A 22,386-nucleotide genomic window follows, 5' to 3' on the forward strand; every position below is an offset into this window, starting at 1 on the left:
AGGTTTTGGGTCATTTCAAACAAGATTTTAATTTGTTTTAATAATTGGTAATAATTGGGTTTTACACATTAACCATTCTTTATTACATTTACTGAATAGCTTGCGTGGGTGTGTATGAAGTGTTGACACAATCAGGACGGGAACCCCCTTTTGGTGTTTTAAGCATTATGTTGTACTTTAGCTTGTAGATCTGCTATTTATTTTTTTATTGTGAAAATGTCGCACAAATCTTTGAATATATATACTTTCAGAGCGAACGTTTTTAACTCAAATCTTTGCTTTTCCCTGGAAAAACATATTTTCAGATGGGGGTCCGCGGCCAAATTCATTCAATGATTTAGTTTAGAATCGGCCTGTGTGTGTGTGTGTGTGTGTGTGTGTGTGTGTGTGTGTGTGTGTGTGTGTGTGTGTGTGTGTGTGTGTGTGTGTGTGTGTGTGTGTGTGTGTGTGTGTGTGTGTGTGTGTGTGTGTGTGTGTGTGTGTGTGTGTGTGTGTGTGTGTGTGTGTGTGTGTGTGTGTGTGTGTGTGTGTGTGTGTGTGTGTGTGTAAAAACAAGTGCCTGTTTGTCAGCTCTCTCCCTATGCCCCCCCGCTGGGATATGCATTATGAATGGACTCTGTCTGTCTCTCTCTGTGTCTGTCGACGGTCTCTAAACTCTTTGCTGAGCTACAAACAGACTGCTGAGAATCAAGCAGCCTTTGTTGCTGAAATATGGGTCGAGACAATTCAGAGATATGTTAAAAAAAATAAAAAAAATAATGCATTTTTTATTATATTTTCCCTTGTGCAATATTCAATTAATCATTAATGGCCTCTTTCTCTCTCTCTCTCTCTCTCTCTCTCTCTCTCTCTCTCTCTCTCTCTCTCTCTCTCTCTCTCCCTCCATCCAGAGGGGTGAAGAAGTGCTCGTGCAGTCGGTTGGACTCGGTGACACATGAATTGGGGAGACGGTCCGAAAGTTCACGTCCTGACCTCGTGAACCCCACCCCCACCCCCACCCCCCCATCCCCTACCCCCCTCCACCACCACCACCACCACCGGCCCGGGAGCTCAGGAAGAGGTGGTGTCACAGGGAAAGGCACAAGGAACACCCACCACTCCGGCAGACATGGTAATAACACCTCTGTGTGCGTGTGTGCGTGTGTGCGTGTGTGCGTGTGTGCGCGTGTGTGCGTGTGTGCGTGTGTGTGTGTGTGTGTGTGTGTGTGCGCGCCCGCGTGTGTTAGTCAGTGTATCATCCTCGACAGAGTATGGAAACACTCTTCACTGACTGCAGGGTGTGATGGTTGAATCTGATAACTCTTGCCGGGGGGTGAGTGTGCGTGCGTGTCAGAGTGAGGGGGGGGGGGGGGGGGGGGGGTGTGAGTGTGCGTGCGTGTCAGAGTGAAAGAGAGCTGGGTGATAACAACTAGCGCAGACAGACATGATCACTGTGTCAGTGGAGGAGAGGAGAGGAGAGGAGAGGAGAGGAGAGGAGAGGAGAGGAGAGGAGTGTGGCGAGAGGAGAGGAGAGGAGAGGAGAGGAGAGGAGAGGAGAGGAGTGTGGCGAGAGGAGAGGAGAGGAGAGGAGAGGAGTGGCTTCCAGTGAGGAGAGGAGAGGAGAGGAGAGGAGTGTGGCGAGAGGAGAGGAGAGGAGAGGAGTGGCTTCCAGTGAGGAGAGGAGAGGAGAGGAGAGGAGTGTGGCGAGAGGAGAGGAGAGGAGAGGAGAGGAGTGGCTTCCAGTGAGGAGAGGAGAGGAGAGGAGAGGAGTGTGGCGAGAGGAGAGGAGAGGAGAGGAGAGGAGAGGAGTGGCTTCCAGTGAGGAGAGGAGAGGAGAGGAGAGGAGTGTGGCGAGAGGAGAGGAGAGGAGAGGAGAGGAGTGGCTTCCAGTGAGGAGAGGAGAGGAGAGGAGAGGAGTGTGGCGAGAGGAGAGGAGAGGAGAGGAGTGGCTTCCAGTGAGGAGAGGAGAGGAGGAGAGGAGAGGAGTGTGGCGAGAGGAGAGGAGAGGAGAGGAGTGGCTTCCAGTGAGGAGAGGAGAGGAGAGGAGAGGAGTGTGGCGAGAGGAGAGGAGAGGAGAGGAGTGGCTTCCAGTGAGGAGAGGAGAGGAGAGGAGGAGAGGAGAGGAGAGGAGTGTGGCGAGAGGAGAGGAGAGGTGTGTGGCTTCCGGAGAGGAGAGGAGAGGAGAAGAGAGGAGAGGAGAGGAGAGGAGAGAGGCAGGGATGACGGACTAATTACCCCCACTTTGATATGCACCTGACCACGGACCCTCGTCTGATAACGTGGTAATCTCTAGGACCCCAATATTCATCCAATGTGTCCATTTAACTGTAAGTCGCAGACCTGTAATGGTCCATTTGGTTCTAGATATCAATCATGTAGACCAAGACAGGAAAAGTTGTTTCGCAATGTAGTACGAATGTGCTCGGACTATAGAGATCATGTCTATCGATGCGCATGAAATTTGGATACAATCTGAAGGATTAATATAAAAACATGTGTTCTACATAAGTCGGCCTCCTGGTGGAGCTATAAAAGGCAGGTGTGCAAACATGCAGGACAAAGGTTTTTCCTGTGTGCACACAGAGTTTTACACAGATCGGTGCAGTTATAGGTACAAACACAAATGGGCCTGTTATAGCGGCACCATGAGGTTGATTTCCATATATCTTCCTCGGCCTAGTGGGAATGTGTGTGCAAAATGTCACGGAAATTGATTCATTTGTTCATGATTTGAGGCATTTTGTTCAGTGTCACTACTGCACACTTTGGAAGCAGATTTTAGTCCATCAGAATGGACTATGAAAACTCTGAAAGACCCGTTTCGTTTAATGACTGTAGACTATAGACCAATCGAGTTTTGGACAACATCTGTAGTGTACTGGAGTACTGTCAAAAAATGTGTTTTGCAAAAAAACTTCCTCCTGGTGGCGCTATAAACGGCCCATGTGAATAATCTGCGGCAGAGGTTCTGCTCTGGCATCCAGAGAGTGTGTGTGCACAGTTATGCTGCGACCAAGACAACAGTGCAGAGATTAGCTCACGGACGGACGGACGGACGGACATTATTTGGCTAGTTACGGTTTGGATAATACCCTCTGGTTTGGTATTTTTGTTTTAACTGGGTTAGGCTCACCATTCTATAGCTTTTTAATTTAGTTATCTTTTGCCATTCTGGGACACCATATATTCCCTTGTTGTTTCCTGCACCATTTTGCAGTACCTGCTTTGGCAAAAAAACAATAAAAAAAACAACGGCAGATATATGTTTTGATCTGTCAGACCTTTTTTAAGGTGGGTTTAAGAACAGGATAGAAGATAGGTGGACAGACAGACAGACAGACAGACAGTAATACATATGTACTGTACATACTGTACAGTACTGTAGATAGTACGGGCTTTACACACCACACCATCTACACATCTACACACTGACTTCCACTGTGCAGAGCATGACTTATTGCAGTGCACACCTGGAGCCATGCAGGGGAGGGGGGATGGGTAGAGAGGATGAGAGAGAAGGGCCCACATAAGTGAGGAAAGAGATTGTACCATGTTCCATTCTCTTTTATATTAATATATCCAGGTCTCTTCTATTCTGTTCTGTTTTGTTATTTTCTAATCTGTTCTGTTGTTCTATTCTATCGTGATGTTTCCTGCATGTGAACAACGTGTCCCTGGTTAATATTTTAAAAGCTCTGAGCAGTGCTGTGTCAGCACGCCTAGCTTTTAGAGGTCTAGACAGTGTTTATGGTAGCCTACAAGGCAATGCATTACCAGGAGCAAAGGATTCTGATAATGATCATTTCTCTGGGTTTTCAAAGCAAGCTGAGTGCAGAGATTAAAATAGGGTGCATTTTGCATCCCAAAACGCAGTTTTATAAAACTGCGTTTTATAAAATAAAACATACGCAGGGCTTAAAGTTCTCAGTCCTGGGGACGGATTTCAGTCCTGAGGATTTCATAGGGGTTATTTAATGAGATCCGTGCAGATTTGTAAAAAGTAATTTTCAGTCTTGGGATTCTTTTTGGCTTTAAAGCCATGCATACGCAATATACGCGTACCGTAACGCAATAAAACAACGACCTCTGCATCCACGGGATGCACTAGGTCTACTGTACTGATTTGTATTCTAGTTTATTTTGCTAGCTTTAGTTATAATAATCATTTCTTCTTCTGTTTTCTACATGAATATAACCACATTATAACCATATAAAATCAAATGGGAGTTAAATGCTGCAATTTGTAAAAATGGCAAAATATGACTCCTAACGTCGTTGAAGTGGGACTCATAAAATGTCCCTGGGACTCATCTAGAACAGGGGTTCTCAACCTGTGGGTCGCGACCCCCTGGGGGGTCGCCAAATTATTTTGGGGGGTCCCCAAAGTATTTTAAAAAAAAGAAAGGTTTTTTGTTTTGTTTTTTGCAACTGAATGGCTGGAAAATGGAAATGAAGAATTTACATATATTACACACAGTACATGCATACACCTTCCCTAATGATTATATCTGGTTTTTCAGTATTTATTTATGGTGTATTGTCTCTATTATTAAGGTTATTGTAGCAGTCAATTTATATTGGGATTTGGGAGGGGGCGGGGCGGGGGTCCAGAGACATTGCCAAAGCATTTCCGGGGGTCCCCGGCCAAAAACGTTGAGAACCCCTGATCTAGAAGACCATCCCTGCATCCCAGGACTCATTACATTGAAAACCTATTTAAATCATCGTACATTGTACACGTGCGTTCAATCAATTATTCAATCAAAGCAAATGGCATAAACGATATTAGTTTGGCTCTTCTACACAAATATTACTTACAAGTTAGTTACAAGGCTGCATTCTGTCGCGCGTGTGCCAAGCTGTCATTCTCTTGTATTATTTTCCCACCACGGAGTAACCTCGCATCTCGGGGGACAGTCAAGACGGGCAGTGTATGTAGGCCAATCAGAGGCAGACGGGGCGTTACCATGTCTATGCTCAGCCAATCGGAGGCAGGCGGGGCGTTACCGTGTCTATGCTCAGCCGCACATTAGATATACGCAAGCTGAATACCGTGGGCGGCTGTGGCTCAGGAGGTAGAGCAGGTCGTCCAATGATCCCTGGGTCGGCGGTTCGAATCCCGGCTCCTCCTCCTGTCCACATGTCGAAGTGTCCTTGGGGCAAGACACTGAACCCTACATTGCCTCCAATGAGTCGGTCGGTGTGAGCTCGCCACCGTCGGTGTGTGAATGTGGGAAGTGAGGACGCTGGCGTCGACTGTTTGCCGCTTCACCTCCCAAATGTATGAATGAATGAACCATTGTAAAGTGCTTTGAGCACTTGGAAAAAGCGCTATAAAAATGCAATTTATTATTATTACCGTATAGTTTCAGCCCGGGCTCTCGCGTGTCGGCAGAATTGGGAACAACACAGTATCGATTAATATCATTGTCCTCTGAAGCGAGACGGCCTGGCGGCTGCTGTTCTTGGGAAACAAAATGGGCCAGGTTTTTTTTCCATTTATTTATCATCTTTACTTCCTTGTACCCCATTTATCCATATTGATTTTGCCGTGCAGTTGTGATTTTTTGTCCTATCTGTCACCTTCTGTGAGGTCTTGGGCCCCGAGGGGGTGTGGCGGAGCGAGTCCAATTAACTGGTGATGGACGGACGGCCTGTCCTGTTGTCTTTTGGGTCAGTGTTATTTAAGGCGGCACATTTTGATTTTAGTTTTAGTCATAGTCTCTTGAATAGATTTTCATTTAGTTTTAGTCACATTTTAGTCACCTTGGAATGTTTTAGTGTCGTGTCTAGTTTCAGTCGACTAAATATCATAAGATTTTAGTCGACAAAATCTACTGGCCCGCCAATGTATTTTGGCGGGCCTTGATGTCGTCGTAATGACTGTTTTTTTACTTGTTGAAAATAGCCGATCTACAAGCCCACAACACGTCGCAGCGCGACGCGTTGTGGGCTTGTAGATCGGCTATTTTCAGCATGCAACCAAGTGTAAAATGACTAATACTGGATCTCTTGTCCACTAGTCCCCTTCCTAACATTTTAGTCTAGTTTTTATTTGTTGATGAAATTGTCAGTATATTTAGTCTTAGTTTTAGTCATCATAGCTTAGTTTTCATTTAGTTTCCATTTAGTTTTCGTCAGTGGAAAAAGGTGGTCGACGGACATTTTTCGTCTTGGTTCTAGTCGACGAAATCAACACTGCTTTTGGTAGTGCTTTACGCGTATAGGGGCGGCTTTTTTTTCCACACTCAATTACCCCTGAGTAGCGTGTAAAAATTGGGCGTGATACTATAAGCAAATAAAACAGATCCTTCTGTTCTGAGTGAGGGTGTGGGCGGGCCGCGCACACACACATCTTTTCCTTACGCATTTGGATGTAACTGTAAATCTGTGTCCCTTCTATCCTGTGTGTGTGTGTGTGTGTGTGTGTGTGTGTGTGTGTGTGTGTGTGTGTGTGTGTGTGTGTGTGTGTGTGTGTGTGTGTGTGTGTGTGTGTGAGTGTGAGTGTGAGTGTGCGCGTGTGTTAATTTGAGAGTCGGCGAGAGAGCTCAATAAAAAAGCACCATGCCATGAGCGGTGGGAGGCCGGCCAAGCGGAGTGCAGCTAAATCAGAGGCTGAATGTTTAACACTGTGTGCCATTTAGGCTGCTGAATGTTACACTGCAGGAGAGGGAGGGCTGTTGGTTTCCCATCTACGTTTCATTTCTGCGTAATCTTAAATCTGCGTGTTTTAAATCGTTCTGTTCTGCTTAGTTGTGATTGGTTGATTGTTGATCTGACTGTGTGTGTGTGTGTGTGTGTGTGTGTGTGTGTGTGTGTGTGTGTGTGTGTGTGTGTGTGTGTGTGTGTGTGTGTGTGTGTGTGTGTGTGTGTGTGTGTGTGTGTGTGTGTGTGTGTGTGTGTGTGTGTGTGTGTGTGTGTGTGTGTGTGTGTGTGTGTGGGGCATACAGAGTGAATACAAACACTGGAAAACCCTATGCATGAAGTAATATCCCGGATTTCCGGATTTGCCATAATTTTGGGTCCATTACTCTCTCTTTATTCAGGACGGGAACCCCCTTTTGGTGTTTTAAGCATTATGTTCTACTTTAGCTATTGGAAAATACTAGGGATGCACCGAAAGGGAAATTCTTGGCCGAAACCGAGTATCGAATATAGGAAACAATTGGCCGAAAACCGAATACCGAATATGATTAATATAATATATATTTTTCCTACCATCGCTGTCATGGCCGTACCTTAAAGCTACCTGATTTATGGCAAAATAAATAGTTATGGCAAAACTTAACTTAAATAATAATCGCTATTATGGGTCCATAAAACATTTATTCAGCTCTTTTGAGTGCATTAATTGCATACACTATTCGGTGATATATTTTCTGCCTATTCGGGCCGAAACCAAATAGGCCGAAAATGATTTTTTTGCCATTTTCGGCCCAATATTTTCCGCAACGTTTTTAACTCAAATCCTTGCTTCTGGGGGGGTTCCCTGGAACATTATATTTTCAGATGGGGTTCGCGGCCAATTGCATATTTATTTTGGGGGTCCTTGACATGAAAATGTTTCGAGAACCACTGATATAGAAACAGGTTTTTCAGAAAACTGTCAGGATTTAGAAGCCATTTGTAGAATCGTCCTCAGGTCTAAATTGGTTAACCCATGTTGGGCGGGAACCCTTTTTGGTGTTAGCATTATGTTATGCTTTAGCTATTGAAAAATAGCAGATCTACAAGCTCATAGCGCGCCACCGAGTGGCGCGCTACGAGCTTGTAGATCTGCTATTTTTTGAAAAATCGAAGAACCACTGACATAGAAACATAGCTTTTTCAGAAAACTGTCAGAATGTAGAAGACATTTTTAGAATCTGATCTCAGGTCAAAATGGGTTAAGTATAGGCTATTAACCATAACCCCTAGTATCATCCCTATTCTGGGCATGTCATACTAGGTGAATATTCTACAAATGTAAGTGAACATCCGTAAAAAATATGAAAACAAGCACTTCCAAACTCTGACACTTAGAAAAATAATCAAATGCAGGGCATTTCTTGACAAAGTATATAAAGAGGATAATTCAAGTTTTTCGTTCAGCTGCAATGTTGGTGAGTTTAACATTGTTTAATGCAATCAGACAGGACTTTTCTGTTTGGATGAACGGGGCTGTCAAGGCCAGAAAGTAGTTTTTTGCCACTCAGTGGGCGTTCCCGCATAACTTCCAGGTACGATGATGTCACGCGCATAACCTCTATCAGACAGAGAAGAAGAATGAATAGATGCGTTGGCCCTGGTAACCATAGCAATCTGGTCCCCAAGTCAAGTATCTGTCTGTGAACATGGTGGTAGTAGTAGCTGTGTGATAACATCTATATTGTGACTTCCAGGAGAGGAACTGCTGAAAGAGGTATTAGTGAGGGCATTTTATCAGGTATTTGACCAATCTGGGAACTAGATCGTTACCAAGACATTTCTTCACCAATGTGTTTCTAAAGGTGTCTAATAACATGTACTAAAAGATTGAAATTCAACTCCCGGGTGGGAAATTTGAGTTATTAGCATAATGTGTGACCATACTATTAACCCATTTTGACCTGAGATCAGATTCTAAAAATGTCTTCTACATCCTGACAGTTTTCTGAAAAAGCCATGTTTCTATGTCAGTCGTTCTTCGATTTTTCAAAAATAGCAGACCTACAAGCTCGTAGCTTGTAGATCTGCTATTTTTCAATAGCTAAATTACAAGTTTACAACATAATGTTTAAAACACCAAAATGGGTTAACATCCTATATAAGGCAAAAAAAAGTCAAAATGTCATCATTCTTTGAGTAGCATGTGACATATGAAACTATAGGGGATTTTCATGATTCTAAATCCATTCCAAGCATTAGTTTTGCACACAAAAACACTCATTGGGCTAAATTCGGCCATATCCACTTGCTGACCTCATCATATTTGTGATGACGGCTATGGCCGTTTTCCTCCCAAGGAGTGTTTTTTATATATGGAGAGATTAGAGAATGTTATGCTGAGACAGCGGCTGTGGCTCAGGAGGTAGAGCAGGTCGTCCAATGATCCCTGGGTCGGCGGTTCGAATCCCGGCTCCTCCTGTCTGTCCACATGTCGAAGTTTCCTTGGGCAAGACACTGAACCCTACATTGCCTCCAATGAGTCGGTCGGTGTGAGCTCGCCACCGTCGGTGTGTGAATGTGGGAAGTGAGGACACTGGCGTCGACATTTCGCCGCTTCACCTCCCAATGTATGAATGAATGAACCATTGTAAAGCGCTTTGAGCACTTGGAAAGCGCTAGTACAGCAGTGGCGTATAGACAGGACATGGGGAAGGAGTCTGGGGCGGGAGGGAGTGACGGGGGTCTGTCGGGGGCCGGGAATTGAACCAGGGACTCGCTATCGGGCTGCATGAGAGAGAGAGCCTAGCCACCCGAACCACTAGGCCATCGGCCCCCCATTTGTAATGTTCTATTTTCCCTCTGCATACTTGGTGTGAAAATGAGTGATGGTTGATGTTGCTCATTTAGAGATGGTACTAAGAATCGATGTGGTTTTTAGAGGCCCTAATACTAATAAGAGAAAAGAAAACGGAGTGAACTTTTGGAGTAGACAGACAAACGAGGTCTAACACTCCAGATCAATAGGCCTCATCAGCATGAGAAGCAACTCGCACAACAACACAGAAATATAAAGTAGGGCTGTGAATCTTTGGGTGTCCCACGATTCGATTCCGATTCTTGGGGTCACGATTCGATTCAACTCGATTCTCAATCCAAAAGCATTTCTTTTCCAGATTCAAAACGATTTTCTATTCAAAATGATTCTCGATTCAATACATAGGATTTCATCACAATCTACTCCAGTCTTGAACTGAAGTGAATACAGTAACTTGAAAATGACTGAAGACATGATGTTTACTGTGATTAGGGTGAGCTTACATTTCATATCACTGTGGCTCAGGAGGTAGAGCAGGTCGTCCAATGATCCATGGGTCGGTGGTTCGAATCCCGGCTCCTCCTGTCTACATGTCGAAGTGTCCTTGGGCAAGACACTGAACCCCAAATTCCCCCCGATGTGCTGGTTGGTGCCTTGCATGGCTTCCGCTGCAATCGGTGTATGAATGTGTGTGTGAATGGGTGAATGTAATGCACAATCTATGTAAAGCGCCTTGGATAAAGGCGCTATATAAATGCACCATTTACCATTTATGAGGTTTTTCAGAAAGTTGTCATGATTTCGAAGACATTTCTTAAATTTCAACCTCGGGTCTAGATGGGTTAAGTTATTTGTCATGTCCTCCCAGTGCAATGTCTAATCACGGAGCCGACAAGGAAAAAACGAAATACAAATTGTAAACGCAATGACGTCGTTAATCGCAATGATTTGTGTGAAAAGATGTATTCCGTCAACTTGGTGATGCTGACAGCCCTAAATGCTCTGTCCGCTACCCCCCCTCCCCCCCCTCCCTCCCTTCTTTCTCTGTGCTCCTGTTTGCTGTCAACGCTCTCGCTCTCTCTCTCTCTCGCTCTCGCTCTCTCTCTCTCTCTCTCTCTCTCTCTCTCTCTCTCTCTCTCTCTCTCTCTCTCTCTCTCTCTTTCTCTTTCTCTTTCTCTTTCTCTTTCTCTCTCTCTTTCTCTTTCTCTTTCTCTCTCTCTCTCTCTCTGTGTCTCTCTCTCTCTCTCTCTCTCTCTGCTCTTTATTGTCCTGTCATCACAATATCTCTGCATTCAAGATGCACTCCAGGCATGCAGTCTGCAGATTGGATGTACACGCACACACACGCACGCATGCACGCACGTGCACACGCGCACGCACTCGGGAATGTGCATTTAATACCAGGCGATGTATCACATTCACACCACAGCACGCCTCCGCTGCACTCGCACACTAAAATGTATACACACACACACGCACCACATACTGTAAATGGACCAATGCCTCTTCTGAGAATCTTCATGTCCTTGGCTTCGGGTCATGTTATTTATAGCAGTGGGTTCACGGTGGGTGGGTGGGTGGGTGACACCATCGGTGGGGTTGTGTGACAACAGCACGTCATTATATTGCATATCTCTGCTTCTGGGAGGAAACCTCTTAACTCCAAAATGTTCATTTTTCAGGAAATTAAAAATATATTTTTTTCAGGAAATTAAGAATTATTTTAACCCATTTAGGCCTGACGTCGAAATTAAAAAAACGTTCGCTCTGAAAGAATATATATTCAAAGATTTGTGCCACATTTTCATGATTTTTCAAAAATAGCAGACCTACAAGTCTCATTGAGACGCAGGTCTCAATGAGACCTGCGTTTTTGCGCGGAGAAGTCGCGATGCGACAACGCAAGCATAATTTACGTGAGCGCGGTCCCGTGAATTTGTTGCGGCGCGTGCTCGTTTCGTGCACACGCCCCCCGCGACTCACCACCAGACCTGGATTCTGTTTAGCTTTTTTTTTTTACGCTTGCGTTGCCGCGCCCCTCTTGAGCAGACCTGGAGGAGACCTGTCGTTGATCCAGACCTGGAGGAGACCTGTCGTTGATCCAGACCTGGAGGAGACCTGTCGTTGATCCAGACCTGGAGGAGACCTGTCGTTGATCCAGACCTGGAGGAGACCTGTCGTTGATCCAGACCTGGAGGAGACCTGTCGTTGATCCAGACCTGGAGGAGACCTGTCGTTGATCCAGACCTGGAGGAGACCTGTCGTTGATCCAGACCTGGAGGAGACCTGTCGTTGATCCAGGCAACAACGCCTGCGTTCCTCGCTCCTCGTTTGCCAGGCCCTTTAGTCTTAGTCGACAAGATCAACACTGAGCCGTGCACGACTGACTAGAAGTCCTCCGACCGAAACGAAAGGCTTTTGACTGCAGCCCACCGAGGAGGACATGTGTGAATAGAGGCACTGTCAAACCCCCCAGTTAAACTCTGTCAAACCCCCCAGTTAAACTCTGTCAAACCCCCCAGTTAAACTCTGTCAAACCCCCCAGTTAAACTCTGTCAAACCCCCCAGTTAAACTCTGTCAAACCCCCCAGTTAAACTCTGTCAAACCCCCCAGTTAAACTCTGTCAAACCCCCCAGTTAAACCCCCCAGTTAAACTCTGTCAAACCCCCCAGTTAAACTCTGTCAAACCCCCCAGTTAAACCCCCCAGTTAAACTCTTGTTTTACTGTTGCTACGCACTGATAAATGGGTGGCATGGGGAGGGTCAGCTGTCTTTGTTCATGTAGAGGTTGGTACTTTTGGTGAATTTACGGTTTTCATTTGTTTACTGTGTGTGTGTGTGTGTGTGTGTGTGTGTGTGTGTGTGTGTGTGTGTGTGTGTGTGTGTGTGTGTGTGTGTGTGTGTGTGTGTGTGTGTGTGTGTGTGTGTGTGTGTGTGTGTGTGTGTGTGTGTGTGTGTGTGTGTGTGTGCACGTGGACTTTGTACGTGGCGAATGCTGTGTAACGTGTTTATGTAACATTGGCCTGCCTGCTGGTCACAGTCATTGGAGTGTGAAATGGATAGTAATTGGTGCAGGCGTGCGTGCGGTCTAAAAGCACTATACGCAAGAATGGCACGCAAAGGTATTAAACACACACACCCTTAAGGTATTTGTGTGTTTTTGCGCGAAGTGTTAAGTACATGGTCTGTGGTGCTGGTTTGTGGATATAGCCGAGCCGTGGCAGTTTAATGTGTGCATCAACATCTAAACTAAAGGGTGTATAAAATACTCCGTAACTGTGACCGGTTAGGCACGAGATAAAGTCAAAGTCATACGATTTGTCACACACGTTACCGCAGTGAAATCTGTTTCTCCGCATTTCACCCATATCTCTTGGAGCGGTGAGCCGCAGCCAAGGAGCGGTGAATCATTTGATTAGTTGATCTGACCCCCCAATCCAACCCTTTGATGCTGAGTGCCAAGCAGGGAGGCACTGGGTTTACAGTCCGGCCGGGCATCTAACCCCGACTGGTCATTACGTCGTACTTAAACATAAACATATAACTGAGTACCACAGACGAATAACAGTCTAAGTCTTATCTATAATATATAAATGATAGATAAGGGTTCAGGACAACGAGGCCTTTTCGTGGAGGGGTCAGTCTGAAATCTGGACTTAGACTGTTTTTCGTCTGTGGTACTCATTATTACTGACTACGCATGGTAGGCTACTGTGTACTGTCACGCTGAGCTTGCAATGCATTACGACAAGCTCTTATAATACTTATGAAACTTTGTTGTTTTGCAATATAACAAGTCTCTTATAGGTGAAATTATAATGCATTCAAAGCATCGACCCAACCTTTAAAGTAAAGAGTACCATTCCAACACTCATTTTAGGATTTGTTTTTTATTGTACAGGGTATCTGCACATTTATAAAGTAACAATGATGTTCTGCTGCAGCCTGTTATGGTGCACGTGGAGTACCATTATGGTTTCTTTCAGGTTTTTAAGTTGATTTCCAATAATAATTAACTCACTTTCGCATGAAGCCAGCTGATATTTCCGCTCCTATGTGAATAGGGATATAAAATACTTGGACTTATCGTGCGATTAACTCTATTTTACTAGTATTGGCCTCTGAGGCCAACGTGGTGATGTTGAGGTTAACCTGATAGTGTCTCCTGTTCTCTGTCGGGGGGTTTGGCCTCTGAGGCCAACGTGGTGATGTTGAGGTTAACCTGATAGTGTCTGTTCTCTGTCGGGAGGGTTTGGCCTCTGAGGCCAACGTGGTGATGTTGAGGTTAACCTGATAGTGTCTGTTCTCTGTCGGGAGGGTTTGGCCTCTGAGGCCAACGTGGTGATGTTGAGGTTAACCTGATAGTGTCTGTTCTCTGTCGGGGGGTTTGGCCTCTGAGGCCAACGTGGTGATGTTGAGGTTAACCTGATAGTGTCTGTTCTATGTCGGGGGGGGTTTGGCCTCTGAGGCCAACGTGGTGATGTTGAGGTTAACCTGATAGTGTCTCCTGTTCTCTGTCGGGGGGTTTGGCCTCTGAGGCCAACGTGGTGATGTTGAGGTTAACCTGATAGTGTCTGTTCTCTGTCGGGGGGTTTGGCCTCTGAGGCCAACGTGGTGATGTGGAGGTTAACCTGATAGTGTCTGTTCTCTGTCGGGGGGGTTTGGCCTCTGAGGCCAACGTGGTGATGTTGAGGTTAACCTGATAGTGTCTGTTCTCTGTCGGGGGGGTTTGGCCTCTGAGGCCAACGTGGTGATGTGGAGGTTAACCTGATAGTGTCTGTTCTCTGTCGGGGGGTTTGGCCTCTGAGGCCAACGTGGTGATGTTGAGGTTAACCTGATAGTGTCGGTTCTCTGTCGAGGGGTTTGGCCTCTGAGGCCAACGTGGTGATGTTGAGGTTAACCTGATAGTGTCTGTTCTCTGTCGGGGGGGGTTTGGCCTCTGAGGCCAACGTGGTGATGTTGAGGTTAACCTGATAGTGTCTGTTCTCTGTCGGGGGGTTTGGCCTCTGAGGCCAACGTGGTGATGTGGAGGTTAACCTGATAGTGTCTGTTCTCTGTCGGGGGGTTTGGCCTCTGAGGCCAACGTGGTGATGTTGAGGTTAACCTGATAGTGTCGGTTCTCTGTCGAGGGGTTTGGCCTCTGAGGCCAACGTGGTGATGTGGAGGTTAACCTGATATTGTCTGTTCTCTGTCGGGGGGTTTGGCCTCTGAGGCCAACGTGGTGATGTTGAGGTTAACCTGATAGTGTCGGTTCTCTGTCGAGGGGTTTGGCCTCTGAGGCCAACGTGGTGATGTTGAGGTTAACCTGATAGTGTCTGTTCTCTGTCGGCGGGTTTTGCTGCATAGATTAGAGATCCACTGTCACTGTCAGTGATTTATGAATGATTTATTTTCTCTCTTCTGTCTCTCTCTAAACCTCCCCCCTCTCTCAGTGTGCCTCTCGCTCTCTCTCTCGCACGCACGCACGCACACACGCACGCATGCACGCACAAAGGAGACCTATAGGTTATGTGGCAGTCAGGGTGAACTCAAGGACAATAACATATTGGGGGGAGAGAGAGAGAGAGAGAGGGAGAGGTTCTCTTTTTCTCATTAACACCACGCAGGGCCACAGTGCCACTGCCTCTCCTCTGGAGAACCCAGTAATCAGGATTTGAAGAGGAGGCCAGAGAGAGAGAGAGATATGGTGGCTTTAAGCTGCCCACTTAATACAAGCCAATGGCCACTTCTGACACTAGTTCAATTTCAGAGAGTTTAGATGTAGTCTCGGCCAAAAAAAGAACAGGCTCCCTCTGTGTTATAGGCTAGCCCTGCTTTTTTCAAGTCCCACGATCTAGAAACGCGACCCCACTGGAAAATAATGATTTTTAGATCAATCGTTAACACTCAGAGTTAACCCGTTTAGATCTGACACCAGGTTCTACAAACGTCTTCTGTAAAAACCTCATGTTTCTATGTCAGTTGTGCTCAACCTCTTTCATGTCAAGGACCACCCAGAATTATCTGTATTTGACCGCTGACCCCCCCATCTGAAAATATGTCGTTCCAGGGACCCCCCCCAGTTATAAGTAAAAAAGGTTCGCTCTGAAAGAATATATATTCAAAGATGTGCACCACATTTTCACGATTTTTCAAAAAATAGCAGATCTACAAGCTCTCTATGAGCTTGTAGATCTGCTATTTTTCAAACAGCTAAAGTACAACATAATGCTAAAAACACCAAAAGGGGTTCCCGCCCAAAAGGGGTTTTAAAGTAGAAGTACTCTCAGGAGTAAAGTGCAGGTGTCGCCTGGAAATAAATGGAACAGATGACCGACATGGTGCATATAAGTGGGCTGGGAGTAATCGTATGAATTGAACCATCTGAAGGCTCCATTTTCCTAAACTCCCCATACTGAATGTATAAAGTTCCTTGGCAACCGCCTCGGGGGCACGCACGTCTGACGCAACGCTCCGCTAAACCTGCCGCCGACATCGTTTATAGCCTGCTTGTGTCCTTATTTATGATAGTCGTGTGGATGTAGAATGTTGCTCCTACATATTTCACCTTGACTCTGTTTTGCATGCGTGCACTTTACAGTTAACACGGCGACATGTGGTAATGGATGCCAGCGCAACACGGTAACATCATGACTACATGTCTTAAACCCATTTTGACCTGAGATCAGATTCAAAAAATGTCTTCTAGATCCTGACAGTTTTCTGAAAAAGCTATGTTTCTATGTCAGTCGTTCTTCGATTTTTCAAAAATAGCAGACATACAAGCTCGTAGTGCGCCACTCGGTGGCGCGCTATGAGCTTGTAGATCTGCTATTTTTCAATAGCTAAAGCATAACATAATGCACCAAAAGGGGTTCCCGCCCAAAATGGGTTAACCCAGTAACACCCGGATTCATTTCTACTTGCAAAAAAGAGATTTCAACCTTACTACTACTTTTCACTACTAGGACTTATCACAGGAAATGATGAGTACAGAGATTTTTTTATTTGTGTGAATTTCAGCCTCTGTGGCGGGTATTTATATGCAAATATCATGACCAATGGCATTGCAATGAACATCAATGATGATGTTTAGGTGAAAAAAGAACATATAAATAAATTAATTAATTAAATAAATGGTAAATGGTGCATTTATATAGCGCCTTTATCCAAGGCGCATTACATTCACCCATTCACACACACATTCATACACCGATTGCGGCGGAAGCCATGCAAGGTACCAACCAGCACATCGGGAGCAATTTGGGGTTCAGTGCCCTCTTTCCCAAGGACACTTCGACATGTAGACAGCAATGTTGTATTATTGCAACGTTGGGTGTTACAGGGTTAAAGGATAACATTCAGGTTGGATTTTTGTTCAACAATTTTGTATTTGTTCAACAATGTGCACTAGGTCAAAAGTGAATATGTGTATGTATTGGGGGGGGGGGGGTCGATATTTATTATTTACATGTGAGTTTTCCATCATGCATTATGCAGTATATATGGTCCAAAGGATGCTGCTCTGTGTTGGGCATGACATTATATATATATAGTAGCTGCAAACCTATAGCAGAAAACAGCAGATCTACAAGCTCTCAATGCATTGCGATGTGTCGTTGAGCTCTTTGTCATTATGACAAATGATACACTGTAGGGCTCAGGTGGTTAAATCAGCAGTAACTATACAGTGATTTACTGACACACACACACACACACACACACACACACACACACACACACACACACACACACACACACACACACACACACACACACACACACACACTCTTATCTGTGTGCTTTATGGCAGAGGAAGCTCCTCATTAGCAACGGCTCATAAAACCTAACGTTACAACTGTGTGTCTGTTTAAAACTGCTGTGAGCGCACGCACGCACGCACGCACACACGCACGCACACAAACACAGACAGCCACACTTGGTATAGGCTATGCACACTGCCACAGAAATACCACCACTATAGCCTGACACTCACCACTCATTTATTTTCATTTTTCGTTTTATACAGGTAATAGAAAGTGTTACCAAGTTGTTTTTAACTAGTCCTTTACCCGTTCGAATATATGGCTGATGTGATTTAAAGATCTATAAAGGTCCAATTAATTAGCAGCTCTTCATCATGTAGCTGCATGGGGACCACCTGGAACCCCCTCAAGGACCACTGGTGGTCATTACGGCACCAAATACATTTGTGTCGACAAAATATATTTTGACGAAAATCTTATATTTAGTCAACTAAAACTAGACTAAAATGAGAACATTTCCGATGACTGAAAACTAAATGGAAATGTATTCTATAGACAAAATGTGCTAGGATGCCAATCTAACAACCTAATGAAGACATATTCATGTATAGCCCTGAAATGGTCAGGCACAGTGAACTATTGACCACGCTGCTGGACTTGGACTTGGGGGGGGGGGGGGGGGGGGGCACTTGACAGGCCAACAGCATGCACACCAAGGCCCGCCTCTGCTCGATCATGATTGGCGGAAGGCCCCTCTCATCCTGATTGGATGAAGACTTGGCCAACTATAGCCAAAAACGAAACCTAAGGGTTTTTTTTACCCCCAGGGGTTAACTGGGGACAGGGAGTAACTCATTGATGGATTTATAATTAAGATAAAACCCATTTGTTGCATATAAAATGCCATAGGGACAATTAATGATTCCCAGGATATAAAAGGACTGTATTATACTGAATTACTGAGCTACACAGGGCTAAAACTATAAAAAATACTTCTAAGAAAGTATTTAAAAGTACGGAGGAATACTCAGCACCACAACTAGGCAGAGAGCCTATGACCAAGTTAACAATAGCTTTAACAGGATTACTTTAAGCAGGAAATACTCTTTTAGAAAAATACCTTGTACCCAATTAAAAGATGAAACCACCAGGAAGAAGGATTGTCCAGTCAGCAGTATATGATTAATGTCTATTCATTTTCAGATCAGAGAGACAGGACAGATCCACACACAGCCAAATAACAAAAAACTCTCACCCTGTGCGACAAACGGCACAGGGTTCTCTCTGACGAACAATTCATCTCAAAGGCATTAATACTGTAGAACACGTCAGTTGTTGATAAACTTTCATTGGCTCAATACACAGTTAATTTCCCCTATGCCACGCTGGCACATAGGTGTCGAGCGCTCATTGGACCAGCACATGGCTGATGAGACTGATATCGGGACAGCTTCCTTAATTCCGTCCTTGAGGTCCATAGACCGGGAAAGCACAGAGGCTGGCGTTGCTATGGCAACCTGTTGATAACATTCTTTCCCTGTTAGCTGTAAACTCGTAACAGAGAAATGCCTGGCTATCTACTTTCTCACTAGGCATCAAGGTCAAATTCATGCAGTGTTTATCCAAATAGACCTCTCAATATGCCAGCTAACTTTTGTGGCTACAGGCAGACAGTATGGAGCCTAATTAAGATATAAAATCTGAGCTTGGCGTCAGGCAATCCATAATATAATATGATATAATAATATAGGTCTGAGATGATTAGGCCTGTGGAGGGTGACATGACATAATAGGATAAGGAGAACACGGTCTGGGCCCAAAAGGGAACATATTGACACCAGTCCACAAAAAATACCAAAGTAGCAGATCTACCAGATCCATCACTCATTATATGGTCAGCACACGCTATAGTAGGGAGGATTATCACGATATTTTATTATGATTATAAGTGATATTTGAATTAAGTTAAATCACTGAATATATCTTTTAAAAGGAATGAATCTGACAGTGTTTGTTTGTTTGGAATAAGACACTATGCTGACTGATGGGCAGAAACAAGTGCATTATCGGCTCACTGGTTGGCAGTCGCTCTGTACACAATACATACGGCAAGACAATTAGTGTAATGCTTGTTAACATTATGTCCTCGAGTCCTTTAATGCGCTCTATCTGGCTCTCACTGGCACTGGAGAACAACTCAATTAGGAACTGAACACACTGTGTGTGTGTGTGTGTGTGTGTGTGTGTGTGTGTGTGTGTGTGTGTGTGTGTGTGTGTGTGTGTGTGTGTGTGTGTGTGTGTGTGTGTGTGTGTGTGTGTGTGTGTGTGTGTGTGTGTGTGTGTGTGAGTGAGAGATAATGTCCATGCTGTTTTCTACTTTCCTTCTTGTGTAGATGAAGGCAATTTGTCTGTCTGTCGGTTTATCTAATAATAATATTAATTAATTGCATTCATTAATATTTTTCCAAGTGCTCAGCGCTTTACAACGGTTCTTTCGTTCATACTGGGAGGTGAAGCTGCGAACAGTCGACGCCAGCGTCCTCACTTCCCACATTCACACACGCGAGGTCTTGCATTTGGATGAGTGGGGTTACCGTAGAGAATTGCCACTGAATTGATTTCTCTCATAAAAATAGATCATATGAACCATGTTAGTCATAGCGAGTACATAGATCGCAATGAAAGTGCTCTAATAATCGTGTGTGTGCGTGCGTGTGTGTGTGTGTGTGTGTGTGTGTGTGTGTGCGTGTGTGTGTGTGTGTGTGCGTGCGCGCTAAATTAGACCCCAGTGGGAAGACATGGCCTAACTTGATTGATTAAAGCTTATATTGGTGGTGTATACCTCTTCTAGTGCTGACCTTGCAGTGTGTGTGTGTGTGTATTGCGAGCACGAGTTTTGTGTAATTTGACACGTCTCTTTTTTTTGTGGCTTTCGCCTTTATTTTTTATATTTTTTATGGAGGGACAGACAGTAGGCTGACAGGAAATGGGTAGAGAGATGAGGGGAAGACATGCAGTAAAGGCCGTCGGGAACGGGAGTCGAACCCACGGCACACTGCCAGACTGGATTACCAGCCAAGGTGCACCTGGACCACTGAGCCACGACCAAAAGCCGATTCTAGAAACGCCGTCTAGATTCTAACCCATGTTTTCTGAAAAAAGCTAAATCAAAATGAACTATTATACAACGGGTCGTTTCGAGGAAGCAATCTGATTGGTTGAAACGGCTTTCTAGCCGTGCTTAACCCATTTTGGGCGGGAACCCCTTTTGGTGTTTTAAAGCATTATGTTATACTTTAGCTATTGAAAAACCGAGTGCCGCGCTATGAATAGCATGAAGGTCTGCTATTTTTTGAAAAATCGCGTAAACATTTTAACTCAAATCTTTGCTTCTGGGGAGGTCGCATATTACATATACTTTTTGGGGTCCTTGACATGAAATATTGAGCACTACAGAAACATAAGGTTTTTCAGAAAACTCAGGATTTTGCAGACATTTTTTTAAATTTTCGACATCAGGCCTAAATTAGTTAATACAAGCATTGCACTGATGTCCTCTCTCTCTCCCTCTCCCTCAGAGGTCTTTCCGGTCCTTCGGTAATGACGACCGCCACGTCATGGCGAAGCACTCCACCATATATCCCTCCTCCCACGACCTGGAGGCCGTGCAGTCGCTGGTCTCCACCGTGGAAGGTGCCCTCAAACACGTCGCCGATTGGCTGGATCAGAGTAATTGCACCGCCGCCCACAGCCGGGCCGACAGCCAACCGGCAGACGGCAAAGCGGAAGACGGCAAATCGGCAGACGGAAAACCAGCAGACGGCAAACTAGCAGACGACAAACTAGCAGACGGCAAACCAGCAGACGGCAAACTAGAAGACGGCAAACTAGCAGACGGCAAACCAGCAGACGGCAAACTAGAAGACGGCAAACTAGAAGACGGCAAACTAGCAGACGGCAAACCAGCAGACGGCAAACCAGCAGACGGCAAACCAGCAGACGGCACAGAGGACAACGGCCCCGGGGACAACCCGAGCGAAGAAGCAGAGGACTCCAATGGCGGCTACAGGTAGGCAGTGTGCTAGCACTGATGCACTGTGGGACATGTAGTCCCACAGGACTCCAATGATGGCGACAGGTACAGTGTGCTAGCACTGATGCACTGTGGGACATGTAGTCCCACAGGACTCCAATGATGGCGACAGGTACAGTGTGCTAGCACTGATGCACTGTGGGACATGTAGTCCCACAGGACTCCACTGACGACTACAGGTACAGTGCTTAGAGTATATATTATTAGAGACGGCACCAGATTTCTCCTCACATCCACTTGCATTAAGTTGCTCAAAAGCGCATGAGGCGATTTCACTCCTCCTTCCGGGTAGGAACAGAGTGCATTCTGGGATGGATTGGACCCAAACACATGAACGCGCTGGCTGTTGACTATCATTGCACGCGTTCACGTGCGTTCACGTATGAAGCAGCGTTCACGTGTCATCATGTGTTTGGGTCCAAACTGCAATACCAAATTTGCCCACTATGTCCATTTTTTCTCAGGGTTTCCTCCGGGTGCCGTCTCTATTAATATATACTCTAAGGTGCTAGCACTGATGCACTGTGGGACATGTAGTCCCACAGGACTCCACTGACAGATACAGGTACAGTGTGCTAGCACTGATGCACTGTGGGACATGTAGTCCCACAGGACTCCACTGACAGATACAGGTACAGTGTGCTAGCACTGATGCACTGTGGGACATGTAGTCCCACAGGACTCCAATGACAGGTACAGTGTGCTAGCACTGATGCACCGTGGGACATGTAGTCCCACAGGACTCCAATGACGGCTACAGGTACAGTGTGCTAGCACTGATGCACTGTGGGACATGTAGTCCCACAGGACTCCAATGACGGCTACAGTGTGCTAGCACTGATGCACTGTGGGACGTTGCTATTTCTTCCGAATTGAATCCGAATTGAATGGAATTGAATTCATTTCACCACAAAAATGTGGAACGCCCTACCAACTGTCATTAAGACATGTGAATGGATAACGTGATACCGAAACAATTAAAATGCAAGTACGGAGTAGTCTATACTCCCCAGAGAAAAGTAGTTACTCATGACGTTTGTTTACCGTTAGTTTAAATAATAGATCATGAAGTGGATGCTTATGATAATGATTTCCAAATCCTCCAAATCACTGAATACTCCTTGAA

General features: G+C 45.3%; 1 protein-coding gene across 1 annotated transcript in view; it reads left to right on the forward strand.

Moving 5' to 3' along the window:
• Nucleotides 1-894: 894 nt before the first annotated feature.
• Nucleotides 895-22,386, forward strand: part of strbp (spermatid perinuclear RNA binding protein) — a 68,513-nt gene continuing 47,021 nt past the window's right edge. Inside the window, exons 1-2 of the mRNA XM_079523706.1 lie at nucleotides 895-1,111; nucleotides 20,746-21,236. Of these exons, the coding sequence (XP_079379832.1) occupies nucleotides 1,109-1,111; nucleotides 20,746-21,236 (494 nt within the window). The 5' untranslated portion in view covers nucleotides 895-1,108. The remainder of the gene's footprint in view (nucleotides 1,112-20,745; nucleotides 21,237-22,386) is intronic.

The sequence above is a fragment of the Electrona antarctica genome, assembly GCF_951216825.1.
Source record: "Electrona antarctica genome assembly, chromosome: 16".
In the NCBI taxonomy this organism is placed as follows: domain Eukaryota; kingdom Metazoa; phylum Chordata; class Actinopteri; order Myctophiformes; family Myctophidae; genus Electrona; species Electrona antarctica.